Raw genomic sequence first — 21,214 nt, 5'->3', positions numbered from 1 at the left:
ACTAGGTACTTTTTGGAATGCTTATGTTTTTCCAGGATTTGTATTTTTTTCTTTTGCAGCATTTGTATATTTTAAGTTGATGTATTTTCATAGTCTTAGTAATTTCTTTATTATCTAATTTAATATTTGCCTGAATGGCCTGTGCAGTTTTTGGGCTACTCCTTTTGTAATCCAGTAAATAAATACTCGCAAAATGACTCTCTCAAGGAATATCTAAATACCAAAAATTATGCTTTAAAAGCTTTGTGGAGTACATTTCCAATTTTAATATGAATGACTTAGATTATCCCCATTTTGGATTATCTGTCTTATTTTAGGTGTTGTTACAGTCTGTAGTTGGTCTAAAAATGTGTCATAAAATACTCATGTGCTCCTTCTTCAGAGCATGTGTTTTCTACTAGAAATACGACCATTTAAAAAAATAACATGTGATACAAACTGAGTATTAAAGTGAAATACTGGCCTGCAGTGAAATTATTAAAATGGCACCTAAGTTTGCCTTGAAAGCCAGAGAAAACTCCTCATTGTCTTTCTCCTGGTAGACCCCTTTTTTGTTCTCAGGACCCCAATCAAGTACTAACAGTTTTACAGATTGAACAGCCATTGTTGAGATAGCCTGGGAAACTTGTTCAATTTCACTTGCCTTCCAAACAAGTGATTTATTTCTTAAAAAAAATTTTTTTTATTATTATACTTTAAGTCCTAGGGTACATGTGCCATGTTGGTGTGCTGCACCCATCAACTCGTCATTTACATTAGGTATTTCTCCTAATGCTATCCCTGCCGCCTCCCGCTACCCCACGACAGGCCCCGGTGTGTGATGTTCCCCGCCCTGTGTCCAAGTGTTCTCATTGTTCAGTTCCCACCTATGAGTAAGAACATGTGGTCCAAACAAGTGATTTAAAATTGAATTTAGGAAGTGCATTTCTTAGGGATGCTGTAAATCTTTTTTCTGTATACCCCATAGTTCCTACCATAATCCTCTAATGATAGCAAGAGCTCACAATTAGCATACTGAATGAATGAAATGCCAGTTTTTTTCCATGAATAATTTAGATCTATAATTATCAATCAATATATCTTAAAGTAATTAATACATAATATTATGCCTGAAGTAAATCCACAAATATAAAGTGAAGTCCTAAAGCAATGTATTTGTAACTTATATTTTTAAAAATCTGAATAAATTGAGGGAGCTATCTGTTTAACATACGATTTTTCTGGTTATTTTTTTCTAATATATGGCACAACACTATATTACCTCTTAGGAAAAGAATCTTGCATTTGCTGCTTATACATTTACATGTTTTTCAATAAAATAGAGGTAGTGGATTCAGAACATGTATATATACACACACATACATGTGGTGCAGGAGCTTTATAGGAAAAACACAACCATGCTTATTTTTGATTTATTGGCCACTTTAGTTTGTGACAGATGCCATCTGAATTTTCATGTTGGGATCCATTTTTTGACCATGAAGACACAAACTATTCCCAGTAGGCTGGTGACTTCATTTAGCCTTTCATGACTTTTGTTTTATTGTGGGTACATCTGGAGACCCATTATCTCTCACCAAAGACCCCAGCCCCCACCAGCCTGTTAAGTAATAACAACCTTTCTCACCCTGAAACAATAAGGTATCAGATGAGCGCAGCCTCAGAAACAAAAGATTCCTACTCCCTTTCAGAGCAGATTAGGGCTGTGATTCCCCTCCCACCCTGGCGAGCTGACACTCAAGAATACCTACTACAGCCCTTTCTTTGTTCAGAGAGGATCATAACGGGGTCTTTATTGTACTCTTTCATTTGTTCCAGCAGGATGTCTCCATTATTTTGGTCTGCTGCTTGGCACATGCAGCAGTTCTTCAATAGCACCTTGAATGATGGTGTTTTTCTTTTGTCATGAAGCTTGAGCTTCATCTAAATAATTACTTTTGTTCAGAAATCAAACCCCACAAACCAAGTGTTCTTGACAGACGCACAGACTCTAAGAATGTTCTTTGCCCCGTGTAAAATCAGCATCAGTTCCTGATGAGATTCTCTTTTTGCCCCCATTAATTTCCAGGTCGTTTGGGTCCTGGGAATTGCTTGCTGGTGGCTTCTCTAATGACCATTTTGTGTTTAATGGGTTTGCTGATAGTTTAGAGCAATTTGGAAGTACCTTTATGACTAGAATATTACTCACTGTTTGGCAGAAGATGAAGGGGATTAATTGTAAGGGCATTGAATGAAGTCAGGTGACTCTGAGATGCTCTAGTTGTTAAGGAAGGGATGTAAGAGGTTAAACACCATATTTCTGAAGCCATAGGGCACACCATATGTTTATCCACAGTCATTGCAATACAAATCCTTTCCTTCCTTCCTTCCTTCCTTCCTTCCTTCCTTCCTTCCTTCCTTCCTTCCTTCCTTCCTTCCTTCCTTCCTTCCTTCCTTCCTTCCCTCCCTCCCTCCCTCCCTCCCTCCCTCCCTCCCTCCCTCCTTCCCTCCTTCCCTCCTTCCCTTCCTTCCCTTCCTTCCCTTCCTTCCCTTCCTTCCTTCCTCTTGGCAAAATAGCAGAGTAAGGTCTCATTCAAAACTTATTCTTTCATTCAAAAACTTATAATTGCTCTTTATAGAGAACGTAAAAAATTAAAAAGGATTTCCTTGTTTTTATGTGTAAACTTCTGTTAAAAATGAAGCATGTATAGTTTAAACTTCTGTATGACGAATTCCTGAGAAGATTAATATGCCTTTCAGACTCAGCACCCTGAGTTCAAGTGACACCCTTGCAAAGCTCATTCTTTGCCTTTCGATTGTTTGGAAAGACACAGTGGTGTAAATTAATAGCCTGAACTTTAGAGTAAAAATACCTAGGTTTAAGTCCTGGTTCTCCTCTATATTAAGTGTGTGATCTTTGAGGAAGTTAATTAACCTTTCTGGGCCTCAGTTTCTCTCATGTGTGAAACGGGGGTAATGGCATCTACCTTATAGATTTGTTGTATTAAATATGTTAAATGAATTAATACACATAAGGCATTAATTGTGTTAGGTATTTTTATCATCTTAACCATAATATTTAAATGTCTGTTTTTTCAAACAAAATTCGAGGATTTAAAGAGATAAGATAGACTTTAGACTTTCTCACTAAATGAATTCACAGTCTATATAGTTAAGTGATAACACGGATAGTAATACTTAACTTACTTAGTCACCAGATAAGTCTAGGGGGGAAATTAAAACACCCAAACACGAGTGCCTATCTATTGGAACTTTTTAGGGCCACTTTGGGTCCTCATGACACACGGACTTTTAGCTTCAATGTGAAGAGCTTAGAATAATGATACTCAAAGTGTGACCTGCTTCAGGGTCACCAAGATATATTTTTTAAAAATGTAAAATCCAGGGCCCTCTTTGCACCAGCTGAGCCAGAATTACAGGGCAAAGAGGCCGGAGATCTAGATTTTTAGCAAGCTTCTCTGATGATTCTTAGCCACACTGAAAATTGAGAACAGTTGGCATTGAACAGCGGCTCTTACCTAGATGAGAATCACTTGGAGAGCCTTTAAAAGCTGCAGATACTTAGATCCCAGGGACAGCAATCCTGATTTAATTGTTTAGGGGTGGCGCACTGAGCATTCACCTTAGCAGGTGATTATAGCATGCAGCCAGGGTTGAGGAGGAGTGACATTAGAACCCAAGTAACGCAGGTGATTGTCAACATGGTTTATGAGATCAGTGATGTAAGCTGACTTGATCTTTTCAAGAAATCATTATGATAGTTACCAGAGGCTGGGAACAACAGAGAGTTACTTAATGAATATAGAGTTTCTGTTTGGGATGATGAAAAAGTTCTGGAAATGGATAGTGGTGATGGTCACACAACTTTGTGAATGTACTTAATGCCATTGAATTATACACTTAAAATAGTTAAAATGTAAGTTTATGGTATGTTTAACACAATTAAAAGAGTACTTAAAAAAAAACCATTTATGATTCATACATTCTAGCTGGATAGTGGGGCTCACACCTATAATCCCAGCACTTTGCGAGGCTGAGGTGGAAGAATCACTTGAGCTCAGGAGTTTGAGACCAGCCTAGGCAATATAGCAGGATCCCATCTCTACAAACAATTTAAAAATTAGCCAGTCATCGTGGCATGCACCTGTAGTCCTGGCTACCCGGGAGACTCAGGCAGGAGGATTGCTTAAGCCCAGGAGTGCGAGACTGTAGTGATCTATGATCATGCCACTGCACTTCAGTCTGGGCAACATAGTGAGACCCAGTCTCTAAAAAATAGAAATTAAAGGCAGGTCATGGTCCTGTAATCCCAGCACTTTGGGAGGCTGAGGTGGGCAGATCACCTGAGGTCGGGAGTTCGAGACCAGCCTGATCAACATGGAGAAACCCCATCTCCACTAAACAAAAAACAAAAAACAAAAAACAAAATTAGCTGGGCATCGTGGTGTATGCCTGTAATCCCAGCTACTTGGGAGGCTGAGGCAGGAGAATCGCTTGAACCTGGGAGGCAGAGGTTGTAGTGAGCTGAGATCGTGCCATTGCACTCCAGCCTGGGCAACAAGAGCGAAATCCGTCTCATAAATAAAAAAATAAATGAAATTTAAAAAGAATTTACACATACTGAAGTTTAATTTGTTTTCTTTTCACAGTAACATTATATCATGTATGCCACTGATTCCAGGGGACACTCCCCTGCTTTCCTCCAACCTCAGAATGGAAACAGTCGTCACTCATCTGGCTATGTTCCAGGGAAGGTTGTCCCATTGCGTCCCCCTCCTCCTCCAAAGAGTCAAGCTTCAGCCAAATTTACCTCCGTCAGACGAGAAGACCGGGCAACCTTCGCATTCTCACCTGAAGAACAGCAAGCCCAGAGAGAAAGTCAAAAGCAAAAGAGACACAAAAATACTTTCATTTGTTTTGCTATTACTAGTTTCTCATTTTTTATTGCACTTGCAATCATTTTAGGAATATCCTCAAAATATGCTCCAGATGGTAAGTGTGTGTGTATATGCACATAGAACATATTCTAGAAGACAAAAGAGAAGGAAATAGTAGAATACTTAAAAAAAAAAAAATTAAGTTGACCCTAGCTTACTAATATGCACGTAGGTAATATGAGGTGTCACTTCTTATGAATGAGAACAATTGTTCAGTAATCTGTTGGAAATGATTAAATGGTTGCTCTTCCTGTCCATTGTGCCACTTTGTTCCAGTGCTCAAGGAGGTCTTGGAGCATCTGTTTTGGAAATGCTTTGAGAACCTTTGCTAAATTCTTATGGTAGGTATGATTTTTGTACTGTTGCAAGTTTTTTTTTTTTTTTTTTTTTTAAGGCAGAGTCTTGCTCTGTTGTCCTGGCTGGAGTGCAGTGGTGTGATCTTGGCTCACTGCAACCTCCGCCCCCCGGGTTCAAATGATTCTCATGCCTCAGCCTCCTGAGTAGCTGGGACTATAACCAAGTGCCACCACATCTGGCTAATTTTTGTATTTTTAGTAGAGACAGGGTTTCACCATGTTGGTCAGGCTGGTCTCGAACTCCTGACCTCAGGTGATCTGCCCACCTTGGCCTCTCAAAGTGCTGGGATTACAGGTGTGAGCCACCGCACCCGGCCGCAAGTTTTTTTTTGGTCATAAATATAGTGAACTATATTAGATTTTTTTTTTTTTAAGTAAGTGACTAAAAATAATAAGATTTGTGTTTGTGGCTTGAAATGGGCTTGGGAAGCAGTTCCAAAGGAAAAACTTCAAATATTTTTCAGTAACAATATGTATCCCGGAAGGGAAGTATCCTTTAGGATGTGTAAGTTCTGACACCTTTATCTAAAAATCAATCATTACTTCATAGTTAAATATTATGCAGGGAGATTTTAATTTTTTAAATGGTATTTTCTTTTCAAGTTAATGATATATCAATATTTTGAAAAGTTTTGAAGAAGTTGGTTGCCAGTCAGCCTTAATAGAATACCAACAAAGAATTACCTCATAAAAGAACACCATCCATCTGTCTAAAATCAAAGGGCTCAGGGCTATGAAGAGAGAAGCAGACTCTTAATAGCCTGGACTAGGTACCATATTTGTCTGCATTTTTAAACAAAGTCTACAACAGATTTTTTGTCAAGTTAAATTCTTCCTTAAGTGGCTATAACTGTTCAGAGGGATTTTACTACTTAAAGACTTACAAATATTTTATTATTTAGTTTTCCTGGGTGCTTTTAAGGGATTTTAAACATTTTAAGGTTCTGGGAGAGGTAGTGCTAGTACTTCTAAGAAAATAAACCTCAAATGAGAGAGACATGCACATTAATATCCTTATGGACCAAACTAGTAGACCACATTATGAACTTATAGCATTGATTTCCATCACATGCAATATGACTTCCTCTCTCCTTTTCCCAGCAGAATAACCAAGTTCTCTATGCTGATTCATAATAACCAAGTTCACTGTGCTGATTCATACTTCCCAACTATTCTGCAGTAAAGGGATGCTAGACTAGTGGGAAATCAGAGCTGAAGTTTATGGCTTTGATTGGTGTTTTCATAGTCCATCTAAAACAGGGCATTGCTAATATGGTTCCTTGAATCAACATTCTTTAGTTTCACATTTTGGCAGTATAAGTGCAGATCATCAGTGGAAAGATCTGGTATGCTAAAATATTTCAGGGTCAGCTTGACTGTGGTTATTGCTGTTACACAACTTTGATAATACACTTACTGCTCTACAAGTGGGTAGCTGGGAAGGTGGGGCTGGCTGAGCTATTTTTCAGTGCTTTGTACAGACCACACATTTTCTCATTAAGTGCATTTTACTGGAAGGAAATAGACTGGAATTTTTGGTGATGGTTCTAATGAAGCATGCTCTCCTGGGGAATAATTAAAAACAATTAAGAGAAATTATATAACCATTGAAATAGGCTCCAGATCTCAAAAGACTGGATTTCCTTCTTTGTAGCTGGGTCCAGTGCTTGTTATAACACTATGGAGAATTTCAGCTAGATGTTTTATGGGAAAAGGGAGGTAGAAGAAAAGTTTAAGGAATCCTCATTATTAAGCCAAAACAAATTTAAGAGTTTTTTTGTTTCTTTGATGGGAAGAAAAGCTTAAAGATTGTTTTTAGTATAATAGTAATACTCATTGACTTATCAGAAGCATTAAATATCAACAGTTATGATACTGCTGTGAGAAAAACTAATTCCATGAAATAATTGCCAAGGATATAACTGGAGAGACTAATTTTAGCTGTGGTTAATAAGAGAAAGCGTAAACCTAAGAGCTCAGAAACAGGAAGATGTTTGCCTTAGTGTTATGTAAGTTCAAAATGAGGAATCATATTTTTCTGTATAGAATAATATCTGCAGCACCCTACCTCTCTACTTTTTCTCATGTTATTCCTAAACATGTACCTTCCACCTTAACGAAAGGAATTTCTTCATATGGTTTTCAAGCATATCTTGCTTATTCCTACCTTTGCTCAGTTTAAATACAGGCACCTTGGAATTCTGAGCAACCAAATGGACTACTTGGATCTCAAGGGATACTTGTCTTACTAGCGTTCTCATGATCCTTTTATTTAAATACTGCCTATCCTTTGGTGTCCAGGTCTCGTGTCATGAAGCTGCCTCAGTTACTCCAGCCCCATGCCTCCTTTGCCTGAGGTCTTTTGAACCTCGACTGACTACCATATTGTTCAGCATTTCATTATTTCATACTTGGTGTTTTTCCCCTCCAAAGCTTGAATATAAACTCTGAGGAAATGTGAGCTGATTCTATGCCTTATAAATTTTAAAATATCTGGTACAGAGTAGATAAATTGATGCTCCACAAATACTTGGCCATTAGTTGACCAAAATTGAAGGCGTGATTTTTTTTCTCCCCTCTTCAAAATTATGGCAGACCTTAAAGGTTTCATGCATTAAATAGCTATGACTATTTTAATTAAATACATTTATATTTTTGTTATTATAATACCTATTCAAGAGGCAAGTTCTAATTCCAGTAAAGGAACACTACAAGTAAATAATCTCATTTTCTAAAAGGGGAAACTTGCATATCACTGAGCTTGCTAAGTAACCTTTGGTTTCTCTAGTAATTTCCTCATCTCTGAAAATGAGAAGTTATGTCTTTAGCCACTTGCCTCTTTCATTTTGGTGGGAGGGTGCACATGGCTGAAGATAGCGATGTTTCTCAGTCTTGGAGAGAGGTGCTATCAGCACCTACTCCATTGTTCACCATGTACAGGAAAGAAATTGTGAAGACCTGATCAATGTATTTAGCAATTTTCGTTTTTGATTTACCAGGATGTTGTGAACATATTTTCTTTTCTAAAACAGCTTTCTAGTGTGAATCCCAGGAGAATGTATAATTTTGCCTCTTACTATTGGTTTATTTCCAGAGTAGATGATTCAGGGGAACTTTTTTTTTTTTTTTTTGGTGAAGTTTGTCCTGAACTAGATGCTAGCAATTTAGTTTTGTGGTAATACTTTAAAATGGAAATGTGATGAGAAATTAAAGGGTAAGACGGTTCTCTGCTGGTGGGAAGGCGTGGGATTTCCATTCTAATGGCAGGAAATCAACATATGTTAGCACATTTCTTGCAGATCTGCAGTAAATAGTGGTCGAGCTTAGAGTTGGTTATATTATTCTTGCATTTTAATGGGTTGGATGGAATATCAATGTGTTTATAGAAAATTGCCCAGATCAAAATCCTCGTCTCAGGAACTGGGATCCAGGACAAGATTCTGCAAAGCAAGTTGTTATCAAGGAGGGAGATATGCTCCGTCTGACCTCAGACGCCACCGTGCATTCTATAGTCATTCAGGATGGAGGTAGGTAATGGTTCCTGCCTATGGGAACTGCAAGGTTGCTCTTTAATGTGGGGGATATTTGATGTTCCTTATGTAGAAAACTATTTTTAGGCAGAATAGCCTTTAGTTTGTGGTTGTCACTCCAACCATGGATATTTGGAAAGTTCCTGAGATAAAACCAGAGAATTTATCCAGAGATAACCATAGAATTGAAGAGCTTAGACCTTAGGTATCACTCAAATCAAGACCCCTGATTTATAGCCAAGGAAACAGTTCCAGAGAGGTGATTGCTCAGAGCTAAATTTTTGTCACAATTCTGAGAGTGATGAGAGAGTTAACAGGAGTAAACATATACAAAAATAAGATTCAGATTTGTAGGCTCTTAGGTAATTTTAAGAGAAATGATTTAACCTGTAAAGTGAATGGGTTGAAATTTACAGTCATAGGCATTGAGAGTATATTAAGATATGAACTCTTCGTTTTTTCCTTTAGTTTTCTAAGCAGATCCTTAGTGAATTCTTTTTTCTGACTTACTTGCGGAAGTGTACTTTACCTTAAGGTGAAATCTATTTCCTTGCATCTCAGAAAGATGATTTAGAAGTTGGCTTACAGGTTGGTATTCCCTGCAGGACTGCTTGTATTTGGGGACAATAAAGATGGATCCAGAAATATTACTCTGAGGACTCATTACATCCTGATCCAGGATGGTGGGGCGCTTCATATTGGAGCAGAAAAATGCCGCTATAAATCCAAAGCGACAATTACCTTGTATGGCAAGTCAGATGAAGGTGAAAGTATGCCAATATTTGGCAAAAAGTTTATTGGTGTGGAAGCTGGCGGGACACTGGAGTTACACGGGGCACGGAAGACATCGTGGACGTTGCTGGCAAGGACCCTGAATTCCTCAGGCTTGCCCTTTGGGTCCTACACCTTTGAAAAGGACTTTTCCCGGGGCCTCAATGTGAGGGTCATTGACCAAGACACGGCCAAAATTTTGGAAAGTGAGAGGTTTGATACCCACGAATACCACAATGAGAGCAGGCGGCTTCAGGAGTTTCTGAGATTCCAGGATCCAGGTCGGATTGTTGCCATAGCTGTCGGGGATTCAGCCGCTAAAAGCCTCTTACAAGGAACCATCCAGATGATCCAGGAACGGTTGGGAAGTGAACTGATCCGAGGACTGGGCTACAGGTAGGCATACCTTCTTCCCCGGGTCTGTGTGAGAGGAGAGTGAGGGCGGGGAAAGAAGCCACAGCCACAGCATGACTCAGGCATCAGAAGGGCCACTGTACCATCTGCATGTCTGGTAGCTTTGAGACATGGGGCTGGAGGATAGGACACGGCATACAAAAGCTGTTTTCCTTGGCTTTGGTTTACGAAGCCCTTTGTGAACTGGAGTGCCAGGCTTGTGAAAAGTTGAGAGCAGAAGCGTGGTACTGAAAAACAGTCAGGCAGTTTAAGGATAATTTGCCTCTGAAGATACTTCCTCCTTTCATTACCTTCTGAAGATCATATGAAACTCAGGCTAATTGAGGCAACTTATGAGTTTAAAGGTTAGGGCAGAATTTCATGCTAAGTTCTAAACCTGTCTTAAAAGCCTGAGGGGGTAGAATATGCTGTTTTTCTTTTTCTTTCTTTTTTCTGACTCCTTTGCAGGCTGATTGGAATCTGCATGTTTGACTGGCACAGGTCTGTGGACCCCTGGCATATATGAGGAAAGAAAAAGTTAAAGGGCTAGGAAATTCATCCAGATAGTGGAATTCATTTCTGCTATTTATGGTTCTCGTACCCTATTCCTTTTATTTTTATTTTTAGAGACAGGGTCTTGCTCTGTTGCCTGAGCTGGAGCGTAGCGGTGCAGTCGCAGCTCACTGCAGCCGCAACCTCCCGGGCTCCAGTGATACTTCCATCTCAGCCTCTCAAGTAGCTGAGACTACAAACAGTTGCTGCCACACCTGTCTCATTTTTAAACTTTTTGTAGGTGGGGGGTGTCACTTTGTTGCCCAGGCTGGTCTCAAATTCCTTTGCTCAAGTGACCCTCCCACCTCAGCCTCCCAAAACATTGACTTTATAGGAGTGAACCACCGCGCCCAGCCTTCTTGTGTCATATTCTAATTAACCATGATTTCCTAATGCAGTTCTGAGTCTAGGGGAAGTAGCCGGCCTAACATTTCATTTAAAAAATAGAAGCTTTTAATTCTGCTGAATGCTCTTAGTAAAGTCAGGGAATATCTGTGGTGGAAAAAGTAAGAGGACCTCAAAACCCACATGCCATAATAATCTAGTTACTGTTTTTTCCTTTGATGGTAGATTGTTGGAATGGGGTATTACCTATAGCAATTCTAGAGCAGGCTAGAAAGACAAAAATTAGTGAAGAAAAACAGTGTGTAACATTTTAGAAATACCTTTTATTCATGTAGGGGATATTTAGGAGATGCTAAGTGCTGGATACCCATGGATGCTTAGATGAAAGGACACTGTCTCAGAGCCCTTGGTTAATCTAGTGGATAAACAGAGACCTAAATAGATGATGATCCTACAGTGAGATATGCTGCAGTTACAGGGTGTAATGGGAGTGTCAGTATTAATAGAAGCAGACTCTAAATTGGCCTAGTGAATCAGTACAGGCTCCCCAAAGGCAAGAGACCTGAAGGAAGTTCAGGAGTGTGCTGTGTAGACAGTGGAGAAGGAAGCTTTTTCAGACCTAGGGAATTCCATGTGCAAAACCTCAAAGGGTTTCTTGTTTTTTTTTTTTTTCTTTTTGTTTTTGAAATATGACACACAAACAAAAAAGTAAGAATGTAGAGCTTAATGAGTTGCCGCAATGTGATGCCTGTGTAGCCACTACCCAGGTCAAGAAATAGGACATTGCCAGCAGCCCAGAAGTTCCCTTCCTCCCCTCTGCTATGCATTCATCACTCTCTTCCCCACCAAAGGAAGCCATGCTTCTGAATTTTGGGATCTACTAAAGTTTAGGTTTGCCTGTTTTTCAACTTTATATAAATGGAAGCTGACAATATATTATATTTTGTGTCCGGCTTCTTTGCACAGTGTTACATCATTGAATGCTATTCATATTGTTGCATGTAGTGCTGCCTCATTTTCTTTTCTTTCTTTTTTTTTTTTTTTTTTTTTTGAATTAAATAGAGATGGGGTCTCACTCTATTGACCAGGCTGATCTAAAACTCCTGGCCTCAAGTGATCCTCCCATCTCAGCCTCCCAAATTTCTGCGATTACAGGCATAAGCCGTGTGCCCGGCTGAGGCTCATTTTCTTTGCTGTTTATTTTCTGTTGTTTGAATATACCACAGTTTATTTATTGGTGGCCATCTGAGTGGCTTTCCAGTTTGGACCTGTTATAAAATTGCTTCCCTAAATGTTCCTTGATCCATCCCTTAATGTACATGTGCATATATTTCTATAATATATAAACCTAGGAGTGGAAGCATGATCTTTTCAAAGTTACAGACCTACTTTGTTTCATTATCCAGTAATACCAGGGATTACAACTTCTATTTCTTCATGCTATTGTTGTTTCTAGGTTTGCATGATCGTTAGCTGTGACCATTTTGACTTTCTGAGGCTCCTCTCCCTACTGGTTTCTAAATTCCTTTTAAAATATTGCTCTTGATTTCATAGAGGAATTAGAGTTGTGATCTTTTGCCAGCGTTCCATTGCATTGACGTTATCTCCAATGTACATAAACACATAGGCCTTTGAAGATAATGTTCTGGTGCGTTGAAATTTTCCCTCAAGTGGAGGAGGGAAGTAGGAGTGTTTTGGAGATAATGTCAATAGGAGAGAAAGAACATTGTTTGATAGTTGCTGAGGCAGTCCTGGCAAAGAAAGGAAGCCTGTGATATTCTTCCTCTCTTTTCTTCTCTCAAATAGGAGATAATATATTGAGACATTCTTTATTTGATTCTTTCTGCTATATCAAGCGGATAAATAAAGCTACAAAGCATTGTTGTCCAAAGAGTAGCTAATCCATACAGGGGCGGCTGTGGAATTTGTAAGGGTGTAGGCATGCTTTGGTTAACTTTTATCTGTGAATATCCAGCCATCTGTCAGACACAGATTACATTTGTTATTTTTTTTCTAGAGTAGGAAGTTGACATTTTTCTTTTCATGTTTTAAACCAGGAGTCTTAAAGCAGATTTTCTGGTTTTTGAAAATTGTCCCTCTGTGTTGATTGCTTTTGGTCACAAGTTTGAGCATGTCTCTCAGATATTTAGTATCAGAAGTAATGGTGTTTTTAGGCCAGGTGCGGTGGCTCATGCTTGTAATCCAAGCACTTTAGGAGGCTGAGAAGGTCAGATCACCTGAGGTCAGGAGTGCGAGACCAGCCCGGCCAATGTGGTGAAACCCTGTCTCTACTAAAAATTAAAAATACAAAAATTAGCTTTGTGTGGTGGTGGGCACCTGTAATCCCAGCTACTTGGGAGGCTGAGGCAGGAGAATTGCTTGAACCCCAGAGGTGGAGGTTGCAGTGAGCTGAGATCTCACCATTGCACTGTAGCCTGGGCAACAAGAGCGAGACTCTGTCTCAAAAAAAAAAAAAAAAAAAAGAAGTAATGGTGTTTTCAAACACGTTGCTTTCAACAAATAGACATATAGTATATAAAATTTAACATCTGTTGGATAGTGATTCTACAGCTTTGATTTAATTTAGGAATGTTAAGAAATCTCTGCTGGCTGCTATGGCTCACGCCTTTAATATCAGCACTTCGGGAGGCCGAGGCAGGCTGATCACCTGAGGTGGGGAGTTTGAGACCATCCTGACCAACATGGAGAAACCCCGTCTCTACTAAAAGTACAAAATTAGCCGGGCACGGTGGCGCATGCCTGTAATCCCAGCTACTGGGGAGTCTGAGGTGGGAGAATCGCTTGAACCCGGAAGGCAGGAGGTTGCGGTGAGCCAAGACTGCGCCATTGTTCTCCAGCCTGGGCAACAAGAGCGAAACTCCATCTCAAAAAAAAAAGTCTAACTCAGTTCTCAACCTTGCCTGCATAACTGGAGACTTTAAAAAATCTTGACACGAAGGATGCTCCTTAGATCAATTATGTCAGGAAGAAGGATAAGACTCCCAGGCTATTGAAGGTTGATGATTACTACTCTAACCTCTGGTGTCTAATTTAGGGGTTTTCAAAGTATGGTGCCCTGACCAGCAGCATTAACATAATTTGGTAACCTGTTAGAAATACAAATTCTCTGGTTCCACCTCAGAAACTGAGAGAGTGGGGCCAGCAATCTAATTCAGCACGCCCTTCCTTTCTCCTGTTGATCCTAATGCATACTGAAGTTTGAGAACCACTGCCCAAACTCAGTGGTTTTCAAGCCTTAACTGCACGATCAAGTCACCTGGGAACTTTAAAAACAGTGAGACCCTGTCTCCAAAAAATAAAAATAAATTATTACAAACATACAAATGCTGGACCCAACCTTTTGCAATTAACATGATTCCCTTTATCTGGGATGGGGTCTGTGCATTGATATATTTTTCAAACTCCCTAGGTAATTCTATTATGCAATTAGATTTTTGAGAACGTTGTATTAATAGAATGGATAGTTTAAAAGAGAGCAGGTGATAATCGTTTTAAAAGAAGGTAAATGGATTTTGGCCAGAATGTTATGTGTGATATGGATGGGTATTGAGGAAGTAAGTCAATGATTAATTGAAATTGTAGTCATCGGTCTTTCACCTATTACAGAGCTGGACAAACAAGTATTTAAAAACTAGGTGCATTTCCTTCTAGGAAAACTAGGTGCAGTCAAGGTTTGGAATTGCAACCTCATATAGAAAAACCATTAGGGATTGACAAAAACAAAATATGAGAATTACACGGCACTCTGTAATAACATCTTTGTCAGGGATTTTGTGAATACCATGACAAGTAATCAAATGCACATGCTCTTTTTCCTTCTAGGCAAGCTTGGGCTTTAGTTGGTGTCATTGATGGTGGAAGCACTTCTTGCAATGAATCTGTGAGAAACTATGAAAATCATAGCAGTGGCGGGAAGGCTCTTGCCCAAAGAGAATTTTATACCGTGGATGGCCAGAAGTTCTCTGTGACAGCTTATAGTGAATGGATCGAAGGTAGGCAAGTAGAGTTTATATTCTTGTAAGACACTGATAAGTATTATGACAGATTTTTTTTTTAGAATAGTATTATGTTCAAATGACAATCAACCTGGTTAGATTTCTCAACTAGTTGAAACTTACAGTTTTCCTACTGCGCTTAAATCTTTCAGAACAAAATCCAGTAATCTTTTAGAACAGAGGTCTCCAACCTTTTGGCTTCCCTGGACCACATTGGAAGAAAAAGAATTGTCTTGGGCCACACATAAAATACAGTAACACTAATGATGGCTGATGGACTAAAAACAAAATATCATAATGTTTTAAGAAAGTTTATGAATTTGTGTTGGGCTTCATTCAAAGCTGTCCTGGGCCACATGTGGCTCGCGGGCTGTGAGTTGGACAAGCTTGTTTTAGAACAAAGCTGAGTTGGGTGTGCTGTAACTAGAATAGACCATTCTCTAGTCTAGAAACAATCTTCTGGGCTTGGAGTGAAGAGATGATCTATTAGGGATGAGGAAGCTGGAATCAAGCCCCAGCTTTCTGTCTCCAAGATGACTGCTGTTTCTTTGCCTCTGCCAAAAAGCATAGGTGGTGGGTAAGAAGTGTTTCTTAGCAGGAATTTTGTCCTGTAAGTGGAGTTTAGTGGTACCGCCTCCAGTATCACTAAAAAAAAAAGCAGTCATCTTTTTTTTCCTCTTTTTTTTTGAGACAGGGTCTAACTCTGTCACCCAAGCTGGAGTTCAGTGGCGTGATCTTGGCTCACTGCAACCTCTGCCTCCCAGGTTCAAGCAATTCTCTGCCTCAGCCTCCCAAATAGCTGGTATTCTAGACAGAGGATAATTACTGACAGACTTCTAGTCAACGTTTCCTTTGTAGGAAATGTTATTTACGTTTCCACATTAGTGATAGTCATTTCTGAAAGATGGTATGTTCTAGCTATCTATTGTAAGATATTGTTCATGTCTCATGTTCTCAGTGACTCTTACTTTCTGGAAGAGGTGGACAATTTTCTTCAGGAATCAGAGAATGAACTTTTTTTTATGTTTCCCATTCAGTAGTGCTAATAGGAGATAATCTGAAACAGGATTTTCTTTTAAAGCCAAGAAAAAATGTGTTAGTGAGTAATACAAATCTTCCCCATCTAACCTTCTGGCTTTAAAAAGAAACTAACAGAAAGAAACAAATTTTAGTGATCTTTCAAGTCAAAATTTATTTGTCTAGTAGTCATCTGTTTTTTTTTTTTTTGGAGACGGAGTCTCACTCTGTCGTCCAGTCTAAAGTGCAATGGCGTGATCTTGGCTCACTGCAAGCTCCGCCTCCCAGGTTCAAGCAGTTCTCTGCCTCAGCCTCCCAAATAGTTGGTATTACAGGTGCCCACCACCACGCCTGGCTAATTTTTGTATTTTTAGTAGAGACAGAGTTTCACCATCTTGGCCAGGCTGGTCTTGAACTCCTGACCTAGTGATCCATCCGCCTCGGCTTCCCAAAGTACTGGGATTACAGGTGTGAGCAACCACACCCGGTTAGTCATCTGTTTTTAAAGCATTCCTGAATTTTTTTTTTTTTTTTTTTTGAGATGGAGTCTTGTTCTATCACCCAGGTTGGAGTGCAGTGGTGGGATCTCCACTCACTGCAGACTCTACCTCCCGGTTTCAAGCAATTCTCCTGCCTCAGGCTCCCAAGTAGCTGGGATTACACGTGCGTGCCACCACATCTGGCTCATTTTTTTTTTTTTTTTTTGTATTTCTACTAGAGACAGAATTTCACCATGTTGGCCCGGCTGGCAACTCCTGACCTCAAGCATCTGTTGATCTCAGCCTCCCAAAGTGCTGGGATTACAGGCGTGGGTGCATTACTGAAATTTTATATGAAAAAATATTTCTTAATTGCTCTTAGGGGAATTTATTTTGTTGGCAAAAATGTGAAATTTGGGGTAGGAATTGTTTTTGCCTCCATGAGGTTTTTAAAAATTTGTTCTTAACCTGCTTGTTTTGATTCTTGGAAAGTATAATATGGAGACTTTGGAAGAAATTGGGCTCTGGAATTAGATTAGCTTTAAATTTGGGCCTCTACCATATTTAGCTGTTATTCAAACTCCCTGATCTTTGGTTTCTTCATCTCTAATAAATGTAATAGCTCCTGTCTCTCACAGTTGTGTTGATGAAAGGTTATTATGCATGTGGGATCTCAACAACTATTAGCTATCATTATTGTTGTTAGAATTACTATTATTAATATTATTATTTGTATGAAATCCTACAGGCTTTAGTATCTGGATGCAAGAAACATATTCAGAAAACATTTTAGATTTGTTAGGTACTTTATTTCTGTGCTTTATAGCTATAGAAAAGCAGGGTAGATCAAGAGTACCAAAACAGAATCCAAGACTTGTCCAGGTTAAGTTTTATCTGGGTAGTTGGCAGAGCCGGGTGGCTCATGCTTATAATCTTAGAGCTTTGGGAGCTTGAAGTGGGAGGATCGCTGAAGGTTAGGACTGGGCAACATAGTGGGACCATGTCTCTGTAATTTTTTTTTTTAAAGACTGTAAGAATATACAAATTATTTGTTGTTCCTTGCTTGAATTTCCCCACTTTTGATTCTCCAAAGGGAATGTGTTCTTTCACTCATATCATCAGCCCTTAGAGTTAGCATCTTTTTTTTTTCTTTTCTTTTCTTTTTTTTTTTTGAGACGGAGTCTTGCTCTGTCACCCACACTGGGGTTCAAGCTATTCTCCTGCCTCAGCCTCCTGAGTAGCTGGGACTACAGGCATGTGCCACCACACCTGGCTAATTTTGTATTTTTAGTAGAGATGGGGTTTCACCATGTTGGCCAGGCTGGTCTTGAATTCCTGACCTCAGGTGATCTGCCTGCCTCAGCTTCCCAGAGTGGGATTACAGGCTTTTCTTTCTTTCCTTTCCTTTCTTTTCTTTTTCCTTCCTTCCTTCCTTCCTCCCTCCCTCCCTCCCTCCCTCCCTCCCTCCCTCCCTCCTTCCCTCCTTCCCTCCTTCCCTCCTTCCCTCCTTCCCTCCTTCCCTCCTTCCCTCCTTCCCTCCTTCCCTCCTTCCCTCCTTCCCTCCTTCCCTCCTTCCCTCCTTCCCTCCTTCCCTCCTTCCCTCCTTCCCTCCTTCCCTCCTTCCTTCCTTCCTTCCTTCCTTCCTTCCTTCCTTCCTTCCTTCCATCTCACTCTTGTCTCCTAGGCTGGAGTGCAGTAGTCCAATCACCATTCACTGTAGCCTTGACCTCCTGGGCTTAAGCAGCCTTCCCACCTCAGCCTTCCCAGTATCTGGGAGTACACGCATGCACCACCACACCTGACTCATTTTTAAATTTTTTTTTGTAGAGATGAAGTCTCACTGTGTTGTCCAGGCTGGTCTCCTGGACTCAGTGATCCTCCTGCCCTAGCCTCCTAAAGTGTTGGGATTACAGGAATAAGCCACCATGCCCATCCTAGAGTCAGCATCTTAAAGTAGCCACAGAGTAGTATGCTGTTAATTAGAAAGACGACAGAGAAGTACAGATATTTATTAAACAGCTATCTTTTGAAATGTCATGTTTTCCTTTTTTATCAATGTTATGAAGTAGTTCCCATCCATTTCATAGACATTTCCCATCCATTTCGTAGACATTTCCATTAAATCAGCTTTTGATTTATGACAGATTATATCATGAATGTTAAGAAGCAGAAAACGTTTCTATACTGGATAGCATGTAAAAGAAGCCAAGTTGTGAAACTGGATCAGATTTTCAATTCTTGTCTGTTTAATTGGGAACTAACTTTGACTTTCAAAGAAGATATTAGGAAAGATCAGTAATTAGTAGTCATTAGATTACATAATTTACATCATCCCAGGAAAGGAGCTGAGCTGGACAGGGGCACCATCATGTGACCTCAGGTCACATTGCAGATCGTACTGGTCATACTCATCCATTCAGTAGACATCCGTGGATACGTACCACAAACAAGACAGAGTCGTGCATACGTAAATAATGTACTCTGCAACCTTCACTGATGCAGCTTCCAAGGAGGTGGGCGGTTCTCCCAATAGGAAGGTATGAACAATTCCAGGCAGTACACCGAGAGAATACTGGAGACAGAGAGGTTGCTTCCAACAAGGATGTTTGGGAAGTCCTTAAAGAATCGCCTGAACTTCATAAAAAGGACAGTATGTTGGTTAGTCAAGAAGAATGGAAAGACATTTTAGGGGAAGAATAAAGCATGAGCAAAGGCACAGACATGAAGGGTTTTCTGAGACAGATTTTTATGTTATTTTTTTGAGAGAGTATCTTGCTCTGTTGCCTAGGCTGGAGTGCAATGGCACAGTCATGTCTCACTGCAGCCTCAAACTCCTGTGCTCAAGTGATCCTCCCACCTCAGACTCCCAAGTAGCTGAGACTACAAGCGTGTGCCACCACGCCCTGCTACTTCTAAAAATATTTTGTAGAGATGGGGCTTCGCTCTGTTGCTCGGGCTAGTCTTGAATTCCTGGGCTCAAGTGATCCTCTGCCCTCGGCCTCCCAAAGTGTTGAGATTATAGGCATGAGCCACTGTGCCCATCCACAAATTGTTATTTTATGTATTTACTTATTTTTGAGACAGGGTCTTGCTGTGTCTCGTAGGCTGGAATGCCTACGAATGGCCCGATCATAGCTCACTGCAGCCTTAACCTTCCTGGCTCAAGCAGTCCTCCCACCTCAGCTGCCGAAGTAGCTGGGGATATAGGCACACATCACCATGCCCGGCCAATGTGTTTTGCAGGGACAGGGGTCTCACATGTTGCCCAGGCTGGTCTCGAACTGCTGAGCTCAAGTGATCCTCCTGCCTTGGCCTCCTGAAGTGCTGGCCCACAAAATCTTATCCTTAAGATTGTTAGTGTGCTAATGTCAGTACGCTAATGTCCTATCCATTTTTCTGTGCTTGGATCAACTTGAAGCACTGGGTATTTATCCTCTACTTGAAAACTTCTGCTGGAATATAGGTACTTGTCACATATTGGGATGATTTGGGGTCAGTATAACAGTTGTTGCACTGAGTTGAAATATAGCAAGAGATTTGGGGATCTAGAGCCTTCTTCAAAATTATAAAGTAATAGTTTACTAAGGTGACATCTTGTGTTCCTTCATGACTAGAGGTACATGGGGTACTCTGCCCTTGAGGGCAGAGATCTCTCCATTTTCATATTTTTATTATTTATATCTGTAGAGCGACTGACACATGGTAGCATGCATAAAAATTTGCTGAATCATGGTTATCTTAACTTTTGATTTGTGAATCAGTGTGAAGGTTGATTTTAGAGAGAAAAAAAATACTGTTAATGTATCACTTTCTTTTTCTTTTTGGTTTAGGTGTTTCTCTTTCAGGTTTCCGGGTAGAGGTTGTAGATGGAGTGAAGCTAAATTTGCTAGATGACGTTAGTAGTTGGAAACCTGGAGACCAGATTGTGGTCGCAAGCACAGACTATTCCATGTACCAAGCAGAGGAGTTCACTCTTCTTCCCTGTTCCGAATGCAGCCATTTTCAGGTCAAAGTCAAAGGTATTAAATTGCTCAGAGTACTTCTTGGGAAACACACTATTTTCTTGAGATTTGATTCCTGGAATCCTTTTTCCTCTCAATCACTACTGTCACCACCACCACCACCATCACCATCATCAGTATTGAAGGTCATAGCAGTGGAATGCATTGAACACTAGATTCCAGGGAAAATTAGATAAAAATAGCTATTGAGCAATATTCTTGCTACTAATGATACATATTGCTTCAGTTTCTTTGTATAAAAAAAAAGAGATGTCAACTACAGAAATTGATTTTCCAAGGTCTTTTCCATTATTTTAAGTTCTGGGGTACATACGCAGAATGTGTAGGTTCATTACATAGGTAAATGTGTACCATGGTGGTTTGCTGCACCTACCAACCCATCACCTAAGTATTCAGCCCAGCATGTATCAGCTATTTTTCCTGGTGCTCTCCCTCCCGCTGCCTCCCCTCCATTTTCTTCTGTATTAATTTTCTACTGTCAGATAATTGTAAACCCAACGATGAATTAGATCCATTTATAAATAGAAGTCTTTCTTAATTAAAAGAAATCCTGTGGTTTTCAAGTGCCTATTTGATTAGCCAAAAAAAAAAAAAAAAAAAAAAACCTCACTAATACTTAAAGTGGAATCAAATAGGTATTTTCGTAAGACTACATTTCCTGGCTGGGAGCAGTGGCTCCCGCCTATAATCCCAGCACTTTGGGAGGCCGAGGCGGGTGGTTCACTTGTGGTTATGCATTTGAGACTAGCCTGGACAATATGGTGAAACCCTGTCTCTATTAAAAATACAAAAAACA

General features: G+C 40.0%; 1 protein-coding gene across 4 annotated transcripts in view; it reads left to right on the top strand.

Annotated features, from left to right (window-relative positions):
* Window positions 1–21,214, top strand: part of CEMIP2 (cell migration inducing hyaluronidase 2) — an 87,233-nt gene that overhangs the window by 14,692 nt on the left and 51,327 nt on the right. For 3 of the 4 annotated variants that reach the window (XM_015437275.3, XM_005581918.3, XM_074017648.1), the window contains exons 2-6: window positions 4,650–4,992; window positions 8,680–8,820; window positions 9,429–9,990; window positions 14,728–14,897; window positions 20,227–20,415. In XM_015437275.3, the coding sequence (XP_015292761.1) occupies window positions 4,662–4,992; window positions 8,680–8,820; window positions 9,429–9,990; window positions 14,728–14,897; window positions 20,227–20,415 (1,393 nt within the window). In that variant the 5' untranslated portion in view covers window positions 4,650–4,661. The remainder of the gene's footprint in view (window positions 1–4,649; window positions 4,993–8,679; window positions 8,821–9,428; window positions 9,991–14,727; window positions 14,898–20,226; window positions 20,416–21,214) is intronic. The other variant, XM_005581919.4, reaches the window with a different exon arrangement.

Source organism: Macaca fascicularis, chromosome 15 (assembly GCF_037993035.2).
Source record: "Macaca fascicularis isolate 582-1 chromosome 15, T2T-MFA8v1.1".
NCBI lineage: Eukaryota > Metazoa > Chordata > Mammalia > Primates > Cercopithecidae > Macaca > Macaca fascicularis.
The sequence above is the reverse complement of the archived record's forward strand: the minus strand, read 5'-3'. Positions and strand labels throughout refer to the sequence as shown.